This window comes from Neomonachus schauinslandi, chromosome 3 (assembly GCF_002201575.2).
Source record: "Neomonachus schauinslandi chromosome 3, ASM220157v2, whole genome shotgun sequence".
NCBI lineage: Eukaryota > Metazoa > Chordata > Mammalia > Carnivora > Phocidae > Neomonachus > Neomonachus schauinslandi.
This window is the reverse complement of record NC_058405.1, coordinates 185,805,614-185,825,748: the sequence shown is the minus strand read 5'-3', so window position 1 is coordinate 185,825,748 and position 20,135 is coordinate 185,805,614. Positions and strand designations below refer to the sequence as shown.

The 20,135-nt window shown below is 38.6% G+C and overlaps 1 protein-coding gene across 1 annotated transcript in view; it reads right to left on the bottom strand.

Annotated features, from left to right (window-relative positions):
* Positions 1-20,135, bottom strand: part of GIGYF2 (GRB10 interacting GYF protein 2) — a 139,007-nt gene that overhangs the window by 97,508 nt on the left and 21,364 nt on the right. The window contains 3 exon segments of the mRNA XM_021690376.2: positions 1,168-1,263; positions 2,181-2,310; positions 14,669-14,752. Of these exon segments, the coding sequence (XP_021546051.1) occupies positions 1,168-1,263; positions 2,181-2,310; positions 14,669-14,709 (267 nt within the window). The 5' untranslated portion in view covers positions 14,710-14,752.

Genomic DNA, 20,135 nt, shown 5'->3' with positions numbered 1-20,135 from the left:
TTCAAAGATACAAATGTAGTGATCAGAAGGGGCACCTGCACCCCAACGTTTATAGCAGCAAAGTCCACAATAGACAAAGTATGGAAAGAGCCCAGACGTCCATCAATAGATGGATGAAGAAGATGTGGTATATGTATGTGTGTATATATATATACATACACACACACACACACACACACACACACACACACATACACAATGGAATACTACTCAGCCATCAAAAAAAAAAAAATCTTGCATTTGGAATGACATGGATGGGGAACTAGAGTGTATTGTGCTAACCAAAATAAGTCAATCAGAGAAAGACAATTATCATATGATCTCACTCATATGTGGAATTTAAGAAACAAAACAGGATCATAGGGGACGAGAGGAAAAAATAAAACAAGACCAAATCAGAGAGGGAAACAAACCATGAGACTCTTTATCACAGGAAACAAACTGAGGGTTGCTTGGGGGTGGGGGGAGATGGAGTAACTGGGTGATGGACATTAAGGAGGGCACATGATGTAAGGAGCACTGGGTATTATATACGACTAATGAATCACTGAACTCTACCTCTGAAACTAGTAATACATCATATGTTAATTCAATTTAAATTAAAAAAAAAAATGGGGGCGCCTGGGTGTCTTAGTTGGTTAAGCAACTGCCTTTGGCTCAGGTCATGATCCCAGGGTTCTGGGATCAAGCCCACATTGGGCTCCCTGCTGAACAGGGAGCCTGCTTCTCCATCTCCCTCTGCCTCCCGCTCCCCCACTGCTTGTGCTCTCTCTTTCTCTGTCAAATAAATAAATAAAATCTTAAAAAAAAAAAAAAAAATGCATGGTGAGAATTCAGGTTACCAATTACTTCTGAAAAACCAATTTTTCTGAAAAGGCCCTACCTCCCAAAAATACCTATCTACTCAAATAAATTATAAGGGATGGTTCCCATTGTCCTTAAGGAATCTAGACACATTTCCTTACCTCTATATAATACTCAAAAAGCTTCAGAACTAAAGCAGATTCTCATCAACTCAAGACAGGCACCCACACTTTCAAGTAAACAGAAAGAAGAAAGCAGACCTGTGGGGATGGAGGGCCTTAGGGCCTAAGTAGTAACTTCCTATTTTCATGACTCGGTGGAAAGGAACAAGGGTTTGACCAAGGCTCAAAGATAGGCACAAACCTGTTCTTCTTCTGTAAAGGGTACAAGAGCCAACGGAGGCAGGGGCTCCTCCTGTAGGATAGGCAGAAATTCTTTATCCAGTAGGTCTGAAGGTATCTGTATGACCAAATACATGACCATGAAATTAATGCTATCCCTCCAATTACAAAAATTATAAACCAAGAAAAAACACTCTTTAGTCTATATCTTGGTGATTATTATAAACATGGAGTAAAGCTTATTCAACCACAATTACCTTTAGTAGTACTTACATACTCTGAGAGGGTCAAATATTAAAAACCCCAGGCACCTTCCTCTTCCTCCCATCAGACCACCACTTTCAGATTTGATATACAGCACTAACTCTGGTATTCCAGAGTACAGAGTGGAAGATTAAATCCTCACGTTTAACTAAAGGCACAAGGTACTAAAGAGAGTTTCATAAACAATTTTATCTGTCCTTAGCAACTATCATTAAAATTTGAGATCCCCAATCCATTAATAAAAGTAAAAACAAGGTATATTTTAAAAATACAAAATACCTCTCACTAGTCAGACAGTAAGTGTACTTTACACTGTTTGGGTTTTGATCATTTATAAATGACACAAATATGATATATTTTAAGATATTCTCTCAACTAAAAATTGTATATATTTAATTAAAAAAAGGGAATAAAGAAGAGAAAGCTCGTCTTCTAACTTCTAACTGAAGAGTAAAAGGTGCAACAAAGAGTCTTCCATTCTCAGCCATCAAATTGGGATAGAAATAGACATGAAGGAGGCATTAAGAGGAAATTAAAGTAGTAAGTGCTGAATATTCTCCTGTTTCCATAAAGCTTTCTACTCCTGTAACAAAATCTTAGGTCTTCTCTAAAAAACACGGAGCTCCTTACACTTAGAAGATGCTCTGTCAATGACTGCAGGTTTCAAAGCAGGAAAAAAGACAAAAACCATGGGTACTTCACCTATCAATACATCATTGTACATACCCTGAAATCACACTCATAATTCTCAACTATTTACTTTTCTCTTACCTTGTTATCTTTAAGGAAAAGTGCTAACATTTCTTCTCGACCATAACGATAGTCTGCTAATTTATACTTCGGCAAAGCTGGAGAAAGAGGAGGGGACGTGACACTCCCACCACTGGACAGAGCTCGGAGCCTAGAATAGGAGAGACATAAAATATAAAATTGAAGTGTCAAATATTCTGGCACTAAGAACTTTTATTTTTATACACTATGAAAGTGTTCATTTTAGTTCTTTAAAGGAACAGAAAGAAATCCCATTTTCTCAAGGTATCCAAGATTTTAGCTTTAACATAACCTGTTGTCACAGCACATTAAGAGAGCAGTTCATTGAAAAATAACTAGACGACCATGTGACAACTCCTTACTTAAAAGGTTATCATGGCATGTCCCTGAGAAGTCTGGGGGTGAAGAGGTGACACTTTTTCAAAATCATAAAAGGATTAAACATGATTAAAACAAAGGTGAAATATCACCTTATACCTATTAGATTAATAAGAATTAATAAATCTGACAATACCAATTAATAAATCTGGAATACCAGTTGTTGGTAAGGATGTAAAACAATGGAAACTTTCAAGTAGTATCTGTGGGATTACAATGGAACCACCACTTCAAAGAATGATCTGCTAACATTTAACAGAACATCAATATTTGTTAAATAAGAAAGTATGCTTATATAAAAGAAAAAGGGAAACATAGAAGCTTATAAAAAAGATATACATGTAAACCTGCAAATAAATTTATACGGTTTAAGAACACATATAAAATGTAGGGGCGCCTGGGTGGCTCAGTTGGTTAAGCAACTGCCTTCGGCTCAGGTCATGATCCTGGAGTCCTGAGATCGAGTCCCAGGGAGCCTGCTTCTCCCTGTGACCCTCCTCCCTCTCATGCTGTCTCTCATTCTCTCTCTCAAATAAATAAAATCTTAAAAAAAAAAAAAAAAAAAGAACACATATAAAATGTAGCAAAAGTATAAAAACAAACATAAACAGACAAAAACAAAATTCAAGAGAAGGTTCTATCTGCAAAGGGAAGGAGATTGTATAAAGGCTGTTTTAATTATACCTGCAATGACCTATTTTCTCAACCATGCTGTATAGAAATGTTTGTTACAATTTTATACTTTTATATGCCTATAGTATTTCATGGTTCATTTTTACTGAAAGCAATTAATGATCAGTATATTGAATTTGAAAATGCAGTGAAGAGTTAAAATACAAGAAAAAAAATTTTAAGCCATATTTACTTCTAGGAAAAAATAAAAATATACTCCAAGAGGAATGGAACTGGGGAAAGAGGAACATTTATAAGACTCTTTCATTTAGAGAAAAAAAAAAGTTGGGTGAACCTCAGCAAAAAATGGCAAAAATAAGATCCCACTGAAGCTGTGTCAAACAGGAAGTAGCAAAACTACTATCAGCAGTAGCTCATTAACTGAGGACTGCCTGAAGTTCTATAAAGTAATTAAGTATCAAGGGTAAAGGGGACCAAGGTACTTTACTTCAGTAGCTTAGCCTAAAGGAAAATTCAACAGAAGCATTAAAATATATTCCCCAAATTGCTAAGCTTTATTCACATAAGCAAAAAAAAGAATGATCTAATAAAAAAGCTCTAATAAAAAAGATCAAAAAAATGATCTAATAAAAAAGTCATGAGCTTTTAAGAGTTAATAAATCTGACAATACCAATTAATAAATCTGGAATACCAGTTGTTGGTAAGGATGTAAAACAATGGAAACTTTCAAGTAGTATCTGTGGGATTACAATGGAACCACCACTTCAAAGAATGATCTCTGGGGAATGATCTTTAAAAAAATATGAAGGAAAGCAGAACATTTCTTGCATGTTATTCAAAAGTTATACATGCATAAATATAAAAATGTGTTTACATGTACAATATAATACCAAAAATAAAGGAGGGGGATGTATTAATAAACTCAAGACTGTTACGGTATTTTTTCAATGTTTCTATCTTCTCTTTCTACTTACTTTAACATTTTATTTATGGACAATTTTGAACATAGATAAGAGTACCAAGAATTACATAACAAACTCCCACATACCATACTCACCCAGACCCCAAATCAATAACCCATGGTCAACCCTGCTCCTTCTACCACTCCATCTAACCCTCCTCTGATACTATTTTGAAGGAAATCATATGCTTTCAAAGATTTTTTGAAGGAAACTGTTTTCACGATTTTTGCGGGAAATTTTTGAAGGGAAGTTTTTCATCAGTAAATACTTCAGAATGTTCTCTCCAAAAGAATTTTTTCTAGTCTGGACTTTGCTGATTTTTATCTCTGTGATATAGCTTAACACGTTTCTCTGTTCTCTGCATTTCATGTACATTGGTGACAGGATGTAAAGACCTGATCAGCTTTGAAAAGACTTCTTCCATGTAGTGGTGTGTTATGCCATCAGGAAGCACATACTGCCTGGTTGGTTTTTTGAGTCTAGCAGTCCCTGACGACCAATGCAACCAATGCGTAGGTCCCTAAGTTCATTCACTAAGGTTACAAAGTGACTTTATTCTATCATTCCTTCTTTATTAGCTCGAGTATTTCTACAAGGAGAAACTTCTCTCTTACACTATTTGGTATTGTTACCCAAAAGTATGGTTCATATAGGGAAGGAAAAAAAAAGGTCTTGATTTTTTTTTTTTTTTTATGTTATGTTAGTCACCATACAATACATCATTGGTTTTTTATGTGATCTTGATTCTTTTAGTTTTCAAATTAGGGACTTGATTCACTAGCATCTTCCAATGGTAACAAATTTTTTTTTTAAGATTTTATTTATTTGACACAGACACAGTGAGAGAGGGAACACAAGCAGGGGGAGTGGGAGAGGGAGCAGCAGGCCTCCTGCTGAGCAGGGAGCCCGATGCGGGGCTCGATCCCAGGACCCTGGGATCATGACCTGAGCCAAAGGCAGATGCTTAATGACTGAGCCACCCAGGTGCCCCAACAAATTATTTTTAATTAAGGTATTTCACCGTAATTATTATTAACAATATTCAAATCCTCACCTTTTAAGTAGGCTGCACACCTAATGAGGGGCTTGAATTCACAACCCTGAGATCAAGAGTCACATGTTCCACTGACTGAGCCAGCCAGGTACCCCTCAAATTGTCTCTTTGACCAGTGGGAGACTCTTCAGGTTGGCTCCTAAATCCTTCTGACACAACCCTAGCAGTCTTTAACAGCTTTTTTTTAATCTGGTATGTCAATATGTTCCAGGCATAGCTTGTATTATTTCTTGCCTCAGACCTAGAATGAACCATTTCTCCAGGGAGCCTGATTCTCTTTAATGCATATTAAAAGCACAATCAGGGTGCTAGGAGTGCTTATTGCTATTAGGCTGGTCTTTTGTTTTCTTTCCAATTATTCTTAGACTTAGAGGTCATTTAGTCCAACTCCTGTAAGACAGGTTGGAACAACCAGGTAAGAAAACAATATACACATGAAAAAGTAATCCAACCACTGCTGAAGGACCTTCCAGGAAACTGCTTTCCATCAAATTCATGTAAAGTTGGGCATTTTCCTGAAAAAGTAGAATACCCACTTAGAACTGAGGCTGGGAATTTTACACATGAACTACCTCATTTCATTTAATTTCAGCTTCACAACAACCCTAATAACAGACGAGGGTTAAACAACTTGCCCACACTCACAGCCAGCAAAACAAAGACTCAAACCTAGGTTTTCATGACTAAAAAGATCAAAACCCAAAATTTTATTTAAAATAGGCAAGGTTTGGGATTCCTGAGTGGCTCAGTTGGTGAAGCGTCTGCCTTCGGCTCAGGTCATGATCCCAGGGTCCTGGGATTGAGTCCCAAGTCGGGCTCCTTGCTCAGTGGGGAGCCTGCTTCTCCCTCTGCCTGTGCTCGCTCTCAAATAAATTGTAAATAAATAAATAAAATAAGCAAGGTTTATTTTCCCAAACATTAATCTTTTAAATTTTTTTTTTTAGGGCGCCTGGGTGGCTCAGTTGGTTAAGCGACTGCCTTCGGCTCAGGTCATGATCCTGGAGTCCCTGGATCGAGTCCCGCATCGGGCTCCCTGCTCGGCAGGGAGTCTGCTTCTCCCTCTGACCCTCCCCCCTCTCATGTGCTCTCTCTCATTCTCTCTCTCTCAAATAAATAAGTAAAATCTTTAAAAAAAAAAAAAATTTTTTTTTTTTAAGTTTCATTTTATTTGTTTGAGAGAGAGAGAGAGAGCACAAGAGGGAGTAGGGTCAGAGGGAGAAGCAGACTCCCCACTGAGCGGGGAGCCGGACGTGTGACTTGATCCAGGGACTCTGGGATCATGACCCGAGCCAAAGGCAGTTGCTTAACCAACTGAGCCATCCAGGCACCCCTTGCCAAACATTTAATCTTAAAATATGTATTTTATTAGAAATTATTTTAGGGGTGCCTGAGTGGCTCAACAGATTGAGCGTCCAACTCTTGATTTCAGCTCAGGTCATGATCTCAGGGTCATGCCAACAGAGCCCCACATCGGGCTCCATGCTCAGCGGGGAGTCTGCTTAAAGTTCTTGTTCTCCCTCTCCCTTTGCCCCCTCCACTCATGCACTCTCTAAAATAAATAAATTTTTTTTTAAAAAAGAAACTATGTTAAAGTATCTTTCTTATACTAAACCAATATGCTTGTCAATAGTTCCTACCACTAGAGGGCACATCTAGATTGCTCTTCCAAGTGAAAATCATTCCAATACTGGCAAATAGTCACAATGTCTCTTTAGAGACTTTCCTTCTCCTGGCTCAACATTACTAATTTCTTCATCTGCTCCTCACAAGGTTTCAAATCCACTCACCACTCTGGTTCCCTTCCAATGGACCCTACTCCCACTGCCCAAGGACTGAATGTCCAATGTTGAGGACTGAGTATTTCTTATAAGCACCAGATCTATTAAGAATAACATAACTAGAGTGAATTCTCAAGAGATTCCTCCAGCTACTGTGAAGAGAACAGACCAACCAAGGCAAACTAAGAAAGTAGCCTGAGTAAGGGGAATTGTGCTCTACTCAATAATTGGCAAATCCTGTTCCAAGTCCCTCTCCACCTACAGATATTCGTAAAAGCTAAAAACATACCTGGGTAATACCCCTCCCTAAAAACCCACCAGTGATCTTTACCTCTCTTGGATCTTGCTCCATACAACCCTCTCTTCTAGAAATTTAATCCCTCCCTACCTGCTTTCCCCTCAGTCTCTAAATATATCTAACAGTGATTTAAAACCCCTTTAATGCAGCATCCTCATCTTCCCTCTTCATTTCAGAAACATCTCCACATCCATACTTCCAGGCACTTCAAAACCCAGCATAAAAAAGAAACAAAAAAACACACTGGCATAATCTGGCTTCTCCCCTACAACTCCACTGCTCCAGTAAAGTTCATCAATAACCTCACACAAATCCAAGGGACAATTTCCTATCTTCGTCACCTTCTTCTTTCTGGTCATACTGAGATCTGTTTAACACAAGAGGCCCAGTTCTAATATGAGTAGTAGTAACTGACGGGTAGCATTAGAGGACCTTCTAAAACCCCATGATACCCCAAAATCTTCACTTATTGTCCCAAATCCAAACGTCAGCTTATGAAAGCAATTTGGAGTGTCAGTGTAGATGTGTGAAGCTGTAGGAGTCAAAAAACATTTCTCGGTAAGCTCCTGATTCTCAACTCCACTCTAACCTCTTCCCTAGAGTTTAAGGCTTCTATATACAATCACTTAGAGCCTCTCAGCTTTAGCTTTAATATGCCCCAAAGCCTACTCATCAGTTTATTCATCCCAACCCCCTTCATCACCTTAAGGCAGGTAAGGACACTACTCAACCACTGGATTAAGAATCTGGGAATCATCCTTTACTCCTCACCTTCTACCATCTCCCATACCCAATTACCACATCATACCAGTTTTAGATCCTAAATCTCTCAAGCCATCCTGTGGATCAACTAACCCATTATTATCCACACTTTTCTTACCTGGACTGCTACAACAGCATCCTAAGTGATACAACTAGTCATCATTCATCCTCCACATTGCTACAAATATATTTCAAATGCAAACCTGAATAAAATGCTCCCTGATTAACAATTGTTCATTGGCACACAACGATCAAATAAAATCCAGAACTTCTTAACATAGAAAGGCTGCCTCCAAGCTCATCTCTCCCACACTTCACAGTAAAGATAATGTCTCAGAATTCCTCTCTTAAACTTGCTGTTTCCGACCCCCTTGTCTTTACACACGCCCTTCCTGTTATCAGGAAAATTTTATTTTTTCAAACCATTTTCACTTGCGGGGAGGGGAAGACTACTGGGGGAACAGAGAGGTTAAGTGGAAGGAGGAGAAGGAATAGATGAGTCAGAATGAAGAGAATGAGGAGTTGGAAAGAGAATGCAAAGGAGAAAGGAAGAGAGAAAGAAATCTTCAAGACCCTGGCTAGACACAAGTACCTGCTCAGCCCTCATGGAACTAACTGGCTAGTAGAAGAAAAAGCTAATAAACGGTCATACAAATAGACATACAGCTATTGAAGGATTTTGGAGAAAAACTTGACCCAATTTTCTATCTTAAGATTGCTCTGCCTGCTGAACAATGAGAAGAATGGAAGTCAGAAAACATCAGGCCACTCTTGCAATCAATCGTTTATGTCAGAGATGGTGGTGACTTATACTAGGGTGACAGCAATGCAGGTGGAGAGAAATTAACAGATTCAAGAGATATGTTGGAGATGAAACTGACAAGGCACTGTGATCGACTAGATGTAGAGATACAGAAGTAGAAGAAATAACCAGGGTAACTCAAAGATTTTGGGACTGAGCAAATGGGCACACTGTGGTATTTAAGATAAAATAAAAGAAAAAATTTAAAACAGTAAAACTCAAGCTCAGTTTCAGATAAGTTTGAAGGATGAGATGTTTATAGGCATCAAATAAGCAGCTGAATATCCTATACTTCACTACATTTCCTTTACATGTTGACATTATAGTGAAATTATTTAGTGTCAGCTTCCCCACCACATAATTCAAAAGTAGGTACCATGTCCTTTCAACCTTGTTGCCTCAGCACCTAACACAAGACACAGAACGTAGAAGGTACGTGAGAAATGTTTTCTAAACAAATCTTAATATTCTCTTCTAAAATACACCCTGGGGGGCACCTGGTGGCTCAGTAGGTTAAGCATCTGCCTTCGGCTCAGGTCATGATCCCAGGGTCCTGGGATCAAGCCCTATGTCGGGCTCCCTGCAGCAAGGGAGTCTGCTTCTCCCTCTCCATCTGCCCCTGCTCACGTGCGCGTGCGCTCGCTCTTTCTCTCACTCTCTCTCAAATAAAAATATTTAAAAAAAATAAAATACACCCCTGGATAATACCAAATTACTTATCCCTTCAGACCGCACTGATGTCTTTCACTCTTTTTGAAAACTGGGATGATTAATGCATCCCATTCTCCAAAACTTCTCTCATTTTCCCCACAAGCCCACAAAGATGATACCTAACCCAACAATGTCAGGTTTTCCTTCTTTGCCCTCATTTCTCCCCACCCCCATGAGACTTGAATGCCTTTGTCCAACATTTACTAAGTGCCTATGTTCAGTACACTAGGGTAAACAGTGGGCTTACCAAAATTGAGAAATACAGTGCCTTATGTTCTTTTCTGAGTAAGGTAAACACAGAGACACAACACAAAGATGTAACTATTTTCACACAGGTATAAACAAAGTGCTTTGGGGGAAACAAGTGCCTCGCTTTCTTGCATGGAAAGACCTGGGAAAACCTCCTTACGACCACGGAGATGAGACAGATGAAAACCTAAAGGAGATTCCTTGGCTCCTTCCCCATAAAGCCAGGTAACTATCTGCAATTATTTCCTGTATGATAAATTCCTTTATCATCTACATGTATCTATTTACAATCCTCAAAGTAAAAAAAAAAAAAAAAAAAAATCCCCAAATAAAACAGTAATGAATTTGTTATTTTGGTTTTTTTTAAAATGTCTTTAAGTAGGGCGCCTGGGTGGCTCAGTCGTTAAGCGTCTGCCTTCTGCTCGGGTCATGATCCCAGGGTCCTGGGATCGAGCCCCGCATCAGGCTCCCTGCTCAGCGGGAAGCCTGCTTCTCCCTCTCCCACTCCCCCTGCTTGTGTTCCTGCTCTCGCTATCTCTCTGTCAAATAAATAAATAAAAATCTTTAAAAAAAAATAAATAAAATGTCTTTAAGTATACATACAAATATTTGCAGGAAAAAAAAAATAGGAGGATACAAACCAAAGTGTTCACAATGATTATTTGGATGGTAGGATTAAGGATAACTTAGATATTTTCTTTTTCTTTTGTACTACCATTTTCACCAAGGTTTTCTAGAATAAGCATGAATTGGGGCACCTGGGTGGCTCAGTTGGTTAAGCGACTGCCTTCGGCTCAGGTCATGATCCCAGGGTCCTGAGATCGAGCCCCGCATTGGACTCCCTGCTCCGCAGGAAGCCTGCTTCTCCCTCTCCCACCCCACCTCCTTGTGTTCCCTCTCTCACTGCCTCTCTCTCTCTCTGTCAATTAAATAAATAAATAAAACCTTTAAAAAAAAAAAAATAGAATAAGCATGAATTACTTTGTTGCCGAAAACAAAAAATTCCAAAAAAAAGGGCGCCTGGGTGGCTCAGTTGGTTAAGCGACTGCCTTCGGCTCAGGTCATGATCCTGGAGTCCCGGGATCGAGTCCCACATCGGGCTCCCTGCTCAGTAGGGAGTCTGCTTCTCCCCCTGACCCTCCCCACTCTCATGCTCTCTCTATCTCATTCTCTCTCTCAAATAAATAAATAAAATCTTTAAAAAAAAAAAAAATTCCAAAAAAAAAAAAAATCCAAAAAACCTATATCTACCACATTTAAAACAAAAAAATTTTTTTTTCTTAAGGTAGTACTTAGTGTTTTGTCAAGGGTGAAATAAACAGGCAGGGGATGCGAATTAAATTCACACAACCCTTCTGGTGGTCAATCTATCCATACATCATCCAAAGCCTTAAAACTGCAATTTTTGATTTAATAATTCCACTTCCAAGGAATTATTCCAAAATAAATACTCAGCAATACCAACAAAACGGTTCAAGGATGTATACACATATTTATAATAGCAAAACATTAAAATGAGCTTTACTTTCCAACAACTCATTCACTCACTGAACAAATATTTATTGAGTACCTACTATAATGCAGGCACTGGAGATACAGCAGTGAACAAACTGTACAAAAATTGAGACCAAAGTACCTGCCCTCAGTGGAGCTCACAGTCTAGTGGGAGCTGGAGGATGGGATATAAATAATAGAGAGTAAGTGAGTAAAATAGTTGCCATATTCTATTTGGATATAGACCATTAAGAAAAAATTAAGCAGAGGAGAACAGGAAATAAGGAGAAGGTATTATATATAGAAAGCAGTAACATTTGAGTAGAGACTATTGTTTTATTCCTAGAAACTATTTACTCCTCCATTAAATCTATCACACGTTTTTAAATTGCTTCAGTGATTATATAACACACATCTTTATTCTAAATATAGAGAGAAGCTAAGACCTAATGATTCCACAGACCTACCTTAAAAAGTCCATGTGTATGGTCATTCATGGTCTCTCTCTATCACAATTTTCCTTTTTTTTTTTTAAGATTTTATTTATTTATTTGACAGAGAGAGAGAGAGCAGGAACACAAGCAGGGGGAGTGGGAGAGGGAGAAGCAGGCTTCCCGCCGAGCAGGGAGCTCGATGCGGGGCTCGATCCCAGGACCCTGGGATCATGACCTGAGCCGAAGGCAGACGCTTAACAACTGAGCCACCCAGGCGCCCCTCTATCACAATTTTCAACATTCTTCCATCTTCACTAAGTTCCCAAGTACCAGTAAATCTGTTCATTTCATCCAACTCTTTTTGAACATTTACGTTTTACATCATAATAAAAATGATCTTAGTAAACAGAATAAAGCATCACTAAATTAGTTTCTGTATGGTTCAGAGTTAACACACTGATGGAATGCAATCACTCTAAATTTTGATTCTCAGGTATTCTGGACAGAGCTCCTTACCTCCCTAAGTTCCACAATGAATGTAATGTTACATGCAGAGAAACACAGTAGCAACTTCTATTCATATTACAGCTTCTAGCTCAGGGTTACCGGAGTTACTTAAGGGTCTCATATATTCCCTTTGCCAGAAAAAATTGTGATAGATGGTACGAAAAAGGCAGTGTGCCTACTTAGACCTCCACTCCTCAGTTTAAAAGCATTTCAGATGACTAAGGGAAGGACCCTAAGCTCTCATAATGCCTGCAGGGTAACAATTAGGTAAAGCTACTGTTTAAGCATGGGACTGGTAACTGTCCTCTACTAAAGTTACTTCACTTCAAATTCTGTATAAAACCTGGGCTGATCAAACAAAACTTCAGAGTACCAATGAAAAAATGTGTATAGTGCTACTGATATACTGGGCCAATGACATACTGAAATGACTTTGGGAGCCCATGGTTTAGGGCAGGGGCCAAAAAACTTTTCTCTGCAGAAAACCAGAGTAAATATGTAAGCTTTTTAAAGCCAGATGGCCGGCCTCTGCTTTAACTACTCAACTTTGCCACTATAGTATGAAAGCAGCCAGATAATACGGAAACAAATGGGTGTGGCTATGTTCCAATAAAATTTACTCATAAAAACTTTATTTATAGTCCCACAGGCCATAGTTTGTCAATCCACGGTATAGGGCAGCAAGCTTAACGTGTACTGACTCTAGAACATCTCCAGCAGGTTCTCCTTTTGTTTAGGCTAAATTCCTAGTGTTGTCTCTTTTTCTTAAAAAGGCGGGGGGGGGGGGGGGGGGGGACACAACTTCCTTAAGTTAGCTGACAAGTTTAATCATGTTTTTACAAAGAAAGTGTGTAAATACAAAAGAGAAGCAGTTACAAAATTCTAGATAAAGGCAGAAGAGTTACACACAAAATGGTTTACAAAGTGAGCTATATGGATTTAAACCCACCTTATAAAGTCAGTAAGATGTGAATAAAGATTTAGCTACAAGAACGTTCATCAAAAATATTTTTATAATAATGAAAAACTGAAAACAGCCTATATATGCTACATCTAGAAGACTAAATAAATGATGGTACATCATACAATGCAACCATTTAAGATAATAGAAAACATTTATTGATAAAAAAAGATACTTTTGAAGTGGTTATTTTTTAAAAGCAGGTTACAAAGCTGAATGTACAGTATGATCCCATTTTTGTGAAAATAAATGTACATATACACAAATGAGCATACATAAAACCACCTGCAGAGATAAACTAACCTATTTACAGTGGTTATATCATGGATGATAAAATTATGGTGATTATATCTTCCTCTGGCTTACTTGTAATCTTTAATTTCTTTAAAAACATATACTAATATGGTAATAAAATTATTTTTAAAATACAAACTAAGAACTAAAACAGGTACAGCATTGCTTAGGTCAACATTTTCAAAATAAATTCTCAAAGTAGAGAAGCTGCATCAGTTCTTAGAACTTCAAGTAGTGATTTCTCCTCAGTCTCCAAATGCTAGCTATAAGGGCCAAGAAAATTTAGAAATTACATATAAAAAGAAATGCATAAAATAAGTTAATAAGTGTCTTCAAACAGAGAGTTACTACAGAAGTCTGCATCATTTTTCACCTAAACAATCAGGAATGTTTAAGACACCTATCTACTTTATATATTGCCTCTGGAATAGAATAGAAAAAGCAACTATTCATGCCACTGACGAGAGGATCTTCAATCACCAACATTGGGGGGAAAAGAAGAAGAGGGGGGAAAAGTCACACTACAATGTGATGGATCTCAAAATTCCATGAGAATTCCATATTCAGGGTCCAAACACATCTGTAAGAGACTCAAAGGTCAATTAATTGTTATTATGGCAAATGCTATCCCAATCTTAGATGAGCTACAGTTAATAGCCAGTATAATTCTGGACCACCTGCCTAGCCCATCAATAAAATAAAATTCAAATAATAATTCAGTAAGAACTATGTTTTCAAATAAGTCTATGAATAGCACTCACAAAACAGCATTGTAGCAGAAAACATACACAGATAAAAATGTTACCATTATATGTAAAATTTTGTATGCACCTAGACAAGGGCTCAAATGAAAAAGCAAGTAATTTGCTAGGGTAGTGGGACTGCAGGGAGTCAATTATCATTACATAACCATTATCAGTGCAAAACCAGACCAAGAAAATTCCATTATCATTACAAAGCCAGACCAAGAAAGTTTTTTTAAATACAGAATGCAGTCATTAACCAAACAGTAATTTATTCCTAGATAAACTACACTGATTTCAACTAGGCACAAAAATCAAAGTCTCAAAAACATGTACATTTATAAACCACCCAACATCTGTACAAATACCTTACTACTATACTAGTAGTATATCCAATATCAAATAGGATGAGATTTTGAAAACTCACCATTCAGGCCCAAAGTTCAGTGTCTGCGTTTCCGCTGCCATTATTTTCCGTATTTTTACAATAGATTTTTATATGTGGAGAAACCTGTTAATGAGAAAAATATCTCCATACAGTTAATGAAGAGTAAATGCAGAATTCCAGCCCAGAAAATCTATCTAGGGTGTTTTACTTATTCCCTGGCTCCATTTAACCAAAGCCAACAGAATGAGATTTTTTAATCCCTGTTTATAACAGGATAGCAGGCAAAGTGAAATTCATAAACCACCTTACATTTCAAGTCACCATCTTCTTAAGTTTATCTGGGGAAAGTAGGCATGGTATAACATGAAGCCATGAGATAGGTAGGAGCAGACCATGCAGGGCACCAGGGACCAAATTAAGGACCTTCTTCATTAGCCACTGAGCAAAAGGGAGTGAATGAAGGGTAACAGATTTACATTTTAATATATATTACTTCCTTGCTCTCCCATCACCATGAGGTATATTAAAGATTCTTAAAATAAGCATCCCCCCCGGGGCGCCTGGGTGGCTCAGTTGGTTAAGCGACTGCCTTCGGCTCAGGTCATGATCCTGGAGTCCCTGGATCGAGTCCCACATCGGGCTCCCTGCTCGGCAGGGAGTCTGCTTCTCCCTCTGACCCTCCCCCCTCTCATGTGCTCTCTCTCTCAGTCTCTCTCTCTCAAATAAATAAAATCTTTAAAAAAAAAATAAAATAAGCATCCCCCCTTCCTATTTCACAGCTTCCGCTACAACTCTCCCCACTTTCTGCTTAGCATTTTATACACTAGTGATCCTTTAAAAAAATTATCTTGAACCATCAAGTTAAAATAATTCACTAATAAATTTCATGAGTGACCTTTCAAAAACCATTTTAAAATATCAGAGCTTAAAGTGAAGTCAGACAAGAAAAGACAAATACTGTAGGATATTGGGCGCCTGGGTGGCTCAGTTGGTTAAGCGACTGCCTTTGGCTCAGGTCATGATCCTGGAGTCCCGGGATCGAGTCCCGCATCGGGCTCCCTGCTCGGCAGGGAGTCTGCTTCGTCCTCTGACCCTATCCCCTCTCATGTGTTCTCTCTCTCTCAAATAAATAAATAAAATCTTTAAAAAAAAAAAATACTGTAGGATATTACTTACATATTGAATCTAAAAAAAAAAAAAACCAAACTCAGAGAAACACAGAGTAGAGTGGTGGCCACCAGGGGCTGGGAGGTGGGAAAAGTAGGGAGGTATGTGGTCAAAGGGTACAAAGTTCCACTTCTGGGGATCTAATGTACAGCAAGATGATTACAGCTAATAATACCATATTATATACTTGAAAGTTCGTAAGAGATTAGATCTTAAATGTTCTCACCACAAAAAAGAAATAGTAAGTATGTGATGGAATGAGGTGTTAGCTATGCTATGGTGGTAATCATTTTGCAATATATAAAAGTATCAAATCAATACACTACACGCTTTAAACTTATACAATGCTGTATGTCAACTATATCTCAATAAAGCTGGGGGAAAAAGAGTATCACCGCTTAAAAATGGAAAATACTATAAATAGTATAAATATACTGTAAATATCTCCAAAATAAATTCACATCACACTTTTATTTCTGTTTAGAAGATCTAAAAATAATTGACTAGAAAAAAATGCCTCGCGGCATCTGGCTGGCTCAGTCAGTAGAGCATTCAACTCTTGATCTCGGGGTTGTGGGTTCAAGCCCCACACTGGGTGTAGAGATTGCTTAAAAATATTAACTAGAAATTGGTCAAAAATGCAGAAAAGGGAAAGTAAAAGTATGTTAACATCCATAATCAGCTACTAATTTATCTGCCTTCTGGGGAAAAAAGAAAAGGGGGGAAAGCTTAGCAGGTGGGGAAAAATACAAAATAAAAGTAACTAAAAAATAATTTATCTGCCCTCCTTCTGGAAGGTATTTCTAGCCCTACTTTAACCCTGAGGGCTCCAGGGAGACACCCATATTCTCTAACTTAACTCTGATTCCCTGCTACCTGGCCCCGCAAGCTTGCACACCAGACTCAAGCTGAGATCAACTTAGTGCCCTCCCTACCTCTTAAGCAACTGGTAATTCAAAAAAGAACACGTAAGATACATGGTTTTCCGCATTTTAACCTCTCTGAAATCGGAATACATCTTAGTGTCCTGTTACCACTGCTCTCACCCAAAGGAAGCTGTGCCACAGTTGTCACTGTCTGTCCACGGTAAACCTGGTCATAGCTCTTTACTATCATCCTTTCAACTGTACTGTTGCTTAAAATGTCTCTCAAAAGATTATAAAATGATTCTAAATCGAAACGAAATGTAGTATACAATAGAAAAGAAAGCAAATACAGCAATGGGAAATTAGTGAAGTAACTTTTTGTCATCAGAGAAATGATTGTAAGTGCCTTACAGAACCTGAGGAAAAGAACCAAAAAAACCACATGTAGATGAAGCTTTGCTACTGAGACTAGACAATGCACAACCCACATGTGGCCACATGCACCAGCGCCAAAGTATTTAAAGGGGAAAAATTAAACAACTTAGACTTAAGAACTTCAGAAGCACCAAATCACTGTATTTTAAATTGATGAGAAAACAATGGAGCAGTCCCCTAAGAAACATTTCATTATTAATACCCTTAATAACCTGACACTACATTGGTGGGGAGAGGAAGGAAACTTCCATAATCCTAAATTTTTCATTATTTAGAAGAATCAGACATAATATGTAGAAATCTGAGGAATACCTTAACCAATTTATTTCACTTCTATTCTCTCTAACATATACACAAAATATATACCATATAATAAAAATCTATTAGACTTTTTTGCTAAATAAGTTTAAAAGAACTTTTTTAAAAATGTAAAATAGGGGCTCTTGGATGGCTCAGTCGATAAGCGTCTGCCTTCGGCTCAGGTCATGATCCCAGGGTCCTGGGATAGAGCCCCGCATCGGGCTCCCTGCTCAGCGGGAAGCCTGCTTCTCCTTCTCCCACTCCCCCTCTGCTTGTGTTCCCTCTCTCACTGTCTCTCTCTCTCTAGCAAATAAAAAAAAAAAAGTAAAATAATGGGCACCAGGCTGGCTCAGTTAGAAGAGCATGCAACTCTTGGAGCACCTGGGTGGCTCACTCCCTGAAGCGTCGGACTTCAGTTCCGGTCATGATCTCAGGGTCCTGGGATCAGCCCTGAGTCGGGCTCCCTGCTCAGTGGGAAGTCTGCCACTCCTTCTCCCTCTGCCCCTCCCCCAGCTCGTGCTTGTTCACTCGTGTGCACCCACGTGCACGTGTGCGTTTGTGTGTGTGCGCGCGCATGCAAACTCTCTCTCTCTCATATATAAAACCTTTAAAAAAAAAAAAAAAGCATGCAACTCTTGATCTTGGTCATTACTTCGAGCCCCATGTTGGGTGTAGAGAGTACTTAAAAAATAATTTCAAAAATTCTTCAAAAAATGTCTTTTGAATCTAAAAATGTAAAATAAGAGAGCCATTGCAGACGACTGAACGGAAAAAATGTAAAATAAAAATTTTAAGCAATTAAAAAACTCTGTGGCAGAGCTTACTTCACAGTATGATTTCTTCTTTAGTAATACATAAAGAATCGCATAACTGATGCATGTTAGATTCAATTAAATTATGGTACATTCCAACTGAAATAACTTGCCAAGGTAGTGATGATCAGAGCCCAAGAAGGTGCCCACTGTAAATCAATACAGGTATTCTGCTTATAAATCATCCCTGTGACCACATTTGGCATAAATTAATTCAGTGTGCTTTTAAAAGTATGTGGACCTACTTGGCTAACAAAGACCTGCAGAGACTACATCAACTATAAGACTTTATTGTAATACAAAACATCTTGAAGGAGTGTTTTTACTACCATTTTAAACCCCACCCAGCCAAATGTTTTATATTCAAACCCCTGTGGGACCTTGACCATTGGAAAACAGCTCTGAATTTATAAAGCAAGTCAAGATTTGAACCAGATTGAATTTACAAGGCAAATAACTCTCCATTAAAAACTGAACTATTTGGGGGCGCCTGGGTGGCTCAGTTGGTTAAGCGCCTGCTTTCAAGGGTCTGCGTTCAGCTCAGGTCATGATCCCGGGGTCCTGCGATGGAGCCCCCCATCAGGCTCCCTACTCAGCCGGGAGCCTGCTTCTCCCTCTCCCTCTGCAGCTCCCCCTCTCTCTCACACTTGTGCTCTCTCTCTCACACACTCTCTCACGCTAGTAAATAAAATCTTTTAAAAAAAAAAATAAAACTGAATTATTTGATAGTTGTGAAAATATTAAAATCGCTTACGAGATTAAAAAAAATTTCCCCCTTTAAATTATTAAGGTGGGGGCGCCTGGGTGGCTCAGTCGTTGAGCGTCTGCCTTCGGCTCAGGTCCTGATCCCAGGACCCTGGGATCGAGCCCCACATCGGGCTCCCTGCTCCGCGGGGAGGCCTGCTTCTTCCTCTCCTACTCCCCCTGCTTGTGTTCCCTCTCTCGCTATGTCTCTGTCAAATAAATAAATAAAATCTTTAAAAAAAAATTTTTTTAATTATTAAGGTGACACAGGTCTTGGAAGCACAAAACTCCATGGGCACTATTACCACAAAGGATGCAAATGGAGTCCCTAGAGTTGTGTAATGCCTAACTTTCCCACCTGCAGGGAGCAGTCTTGAATTACAGGAGAAGCCTTAGGCAGTATCTAAGGAACAAGCAAGGAAATCCTGTTCCCATCCTGTTTACCATTCCACCTATAAACCTTTCAGGTAGTACCAAACTACCTACCATACTACACAAACATTAAAAGCTATCTTTTTAATGCCCTGAGATGGAAACCTAACTACCATTTATAACATAGTTTCCATAAGAAGATTACTTCCTAATATAAAAATTTCTGAAGAACTCTTAAGAACCTGTAAGAATAATAATCTGTGATTTAATTATCCACTAAAGAAACCTGTATTACACAGAATGGTGTTCTACTTGTTCTCTTTTATGAATTAAAACAGGAAATCTAAGAGTCATGACTGTTGAAGAAATCTCATATAAATGCTTACAGTACTGTAATCTCTAATTCTGAATTCCCCACCTAAGACTGCTCCTTCCACATCCATTTAAATGACCCCAGTTGGAGTGCGTGGGTGGCTCAGTTGTTCAGTGTTAAGCTTCTGCCTTTGGCTCAGGTCATGATCCCAGGGTCCTGGGATCGAGCCTTGTGTCCAGCTCCCTGCTCAGCGGGAAGCCTGCTTCTCCCTCTCCCACTCCCCCTGCTTGTGTTCCCTCTCTCACTGTGTCTCTCTCTGTCAAATAAATAAATAAAATCTTTTAAAAATAAATAAATAAATAACCCCAGTTCTAATGTGTTTATATATGTACTAGAGAGACTGCCTTACCCAATGCCTCTGAATTATAAATTATTTAGAATGGAACCAGGGCCTATTTCTCAGTTGTCCTTTCTAAGGATGCAAGGAGGTCCTGAAA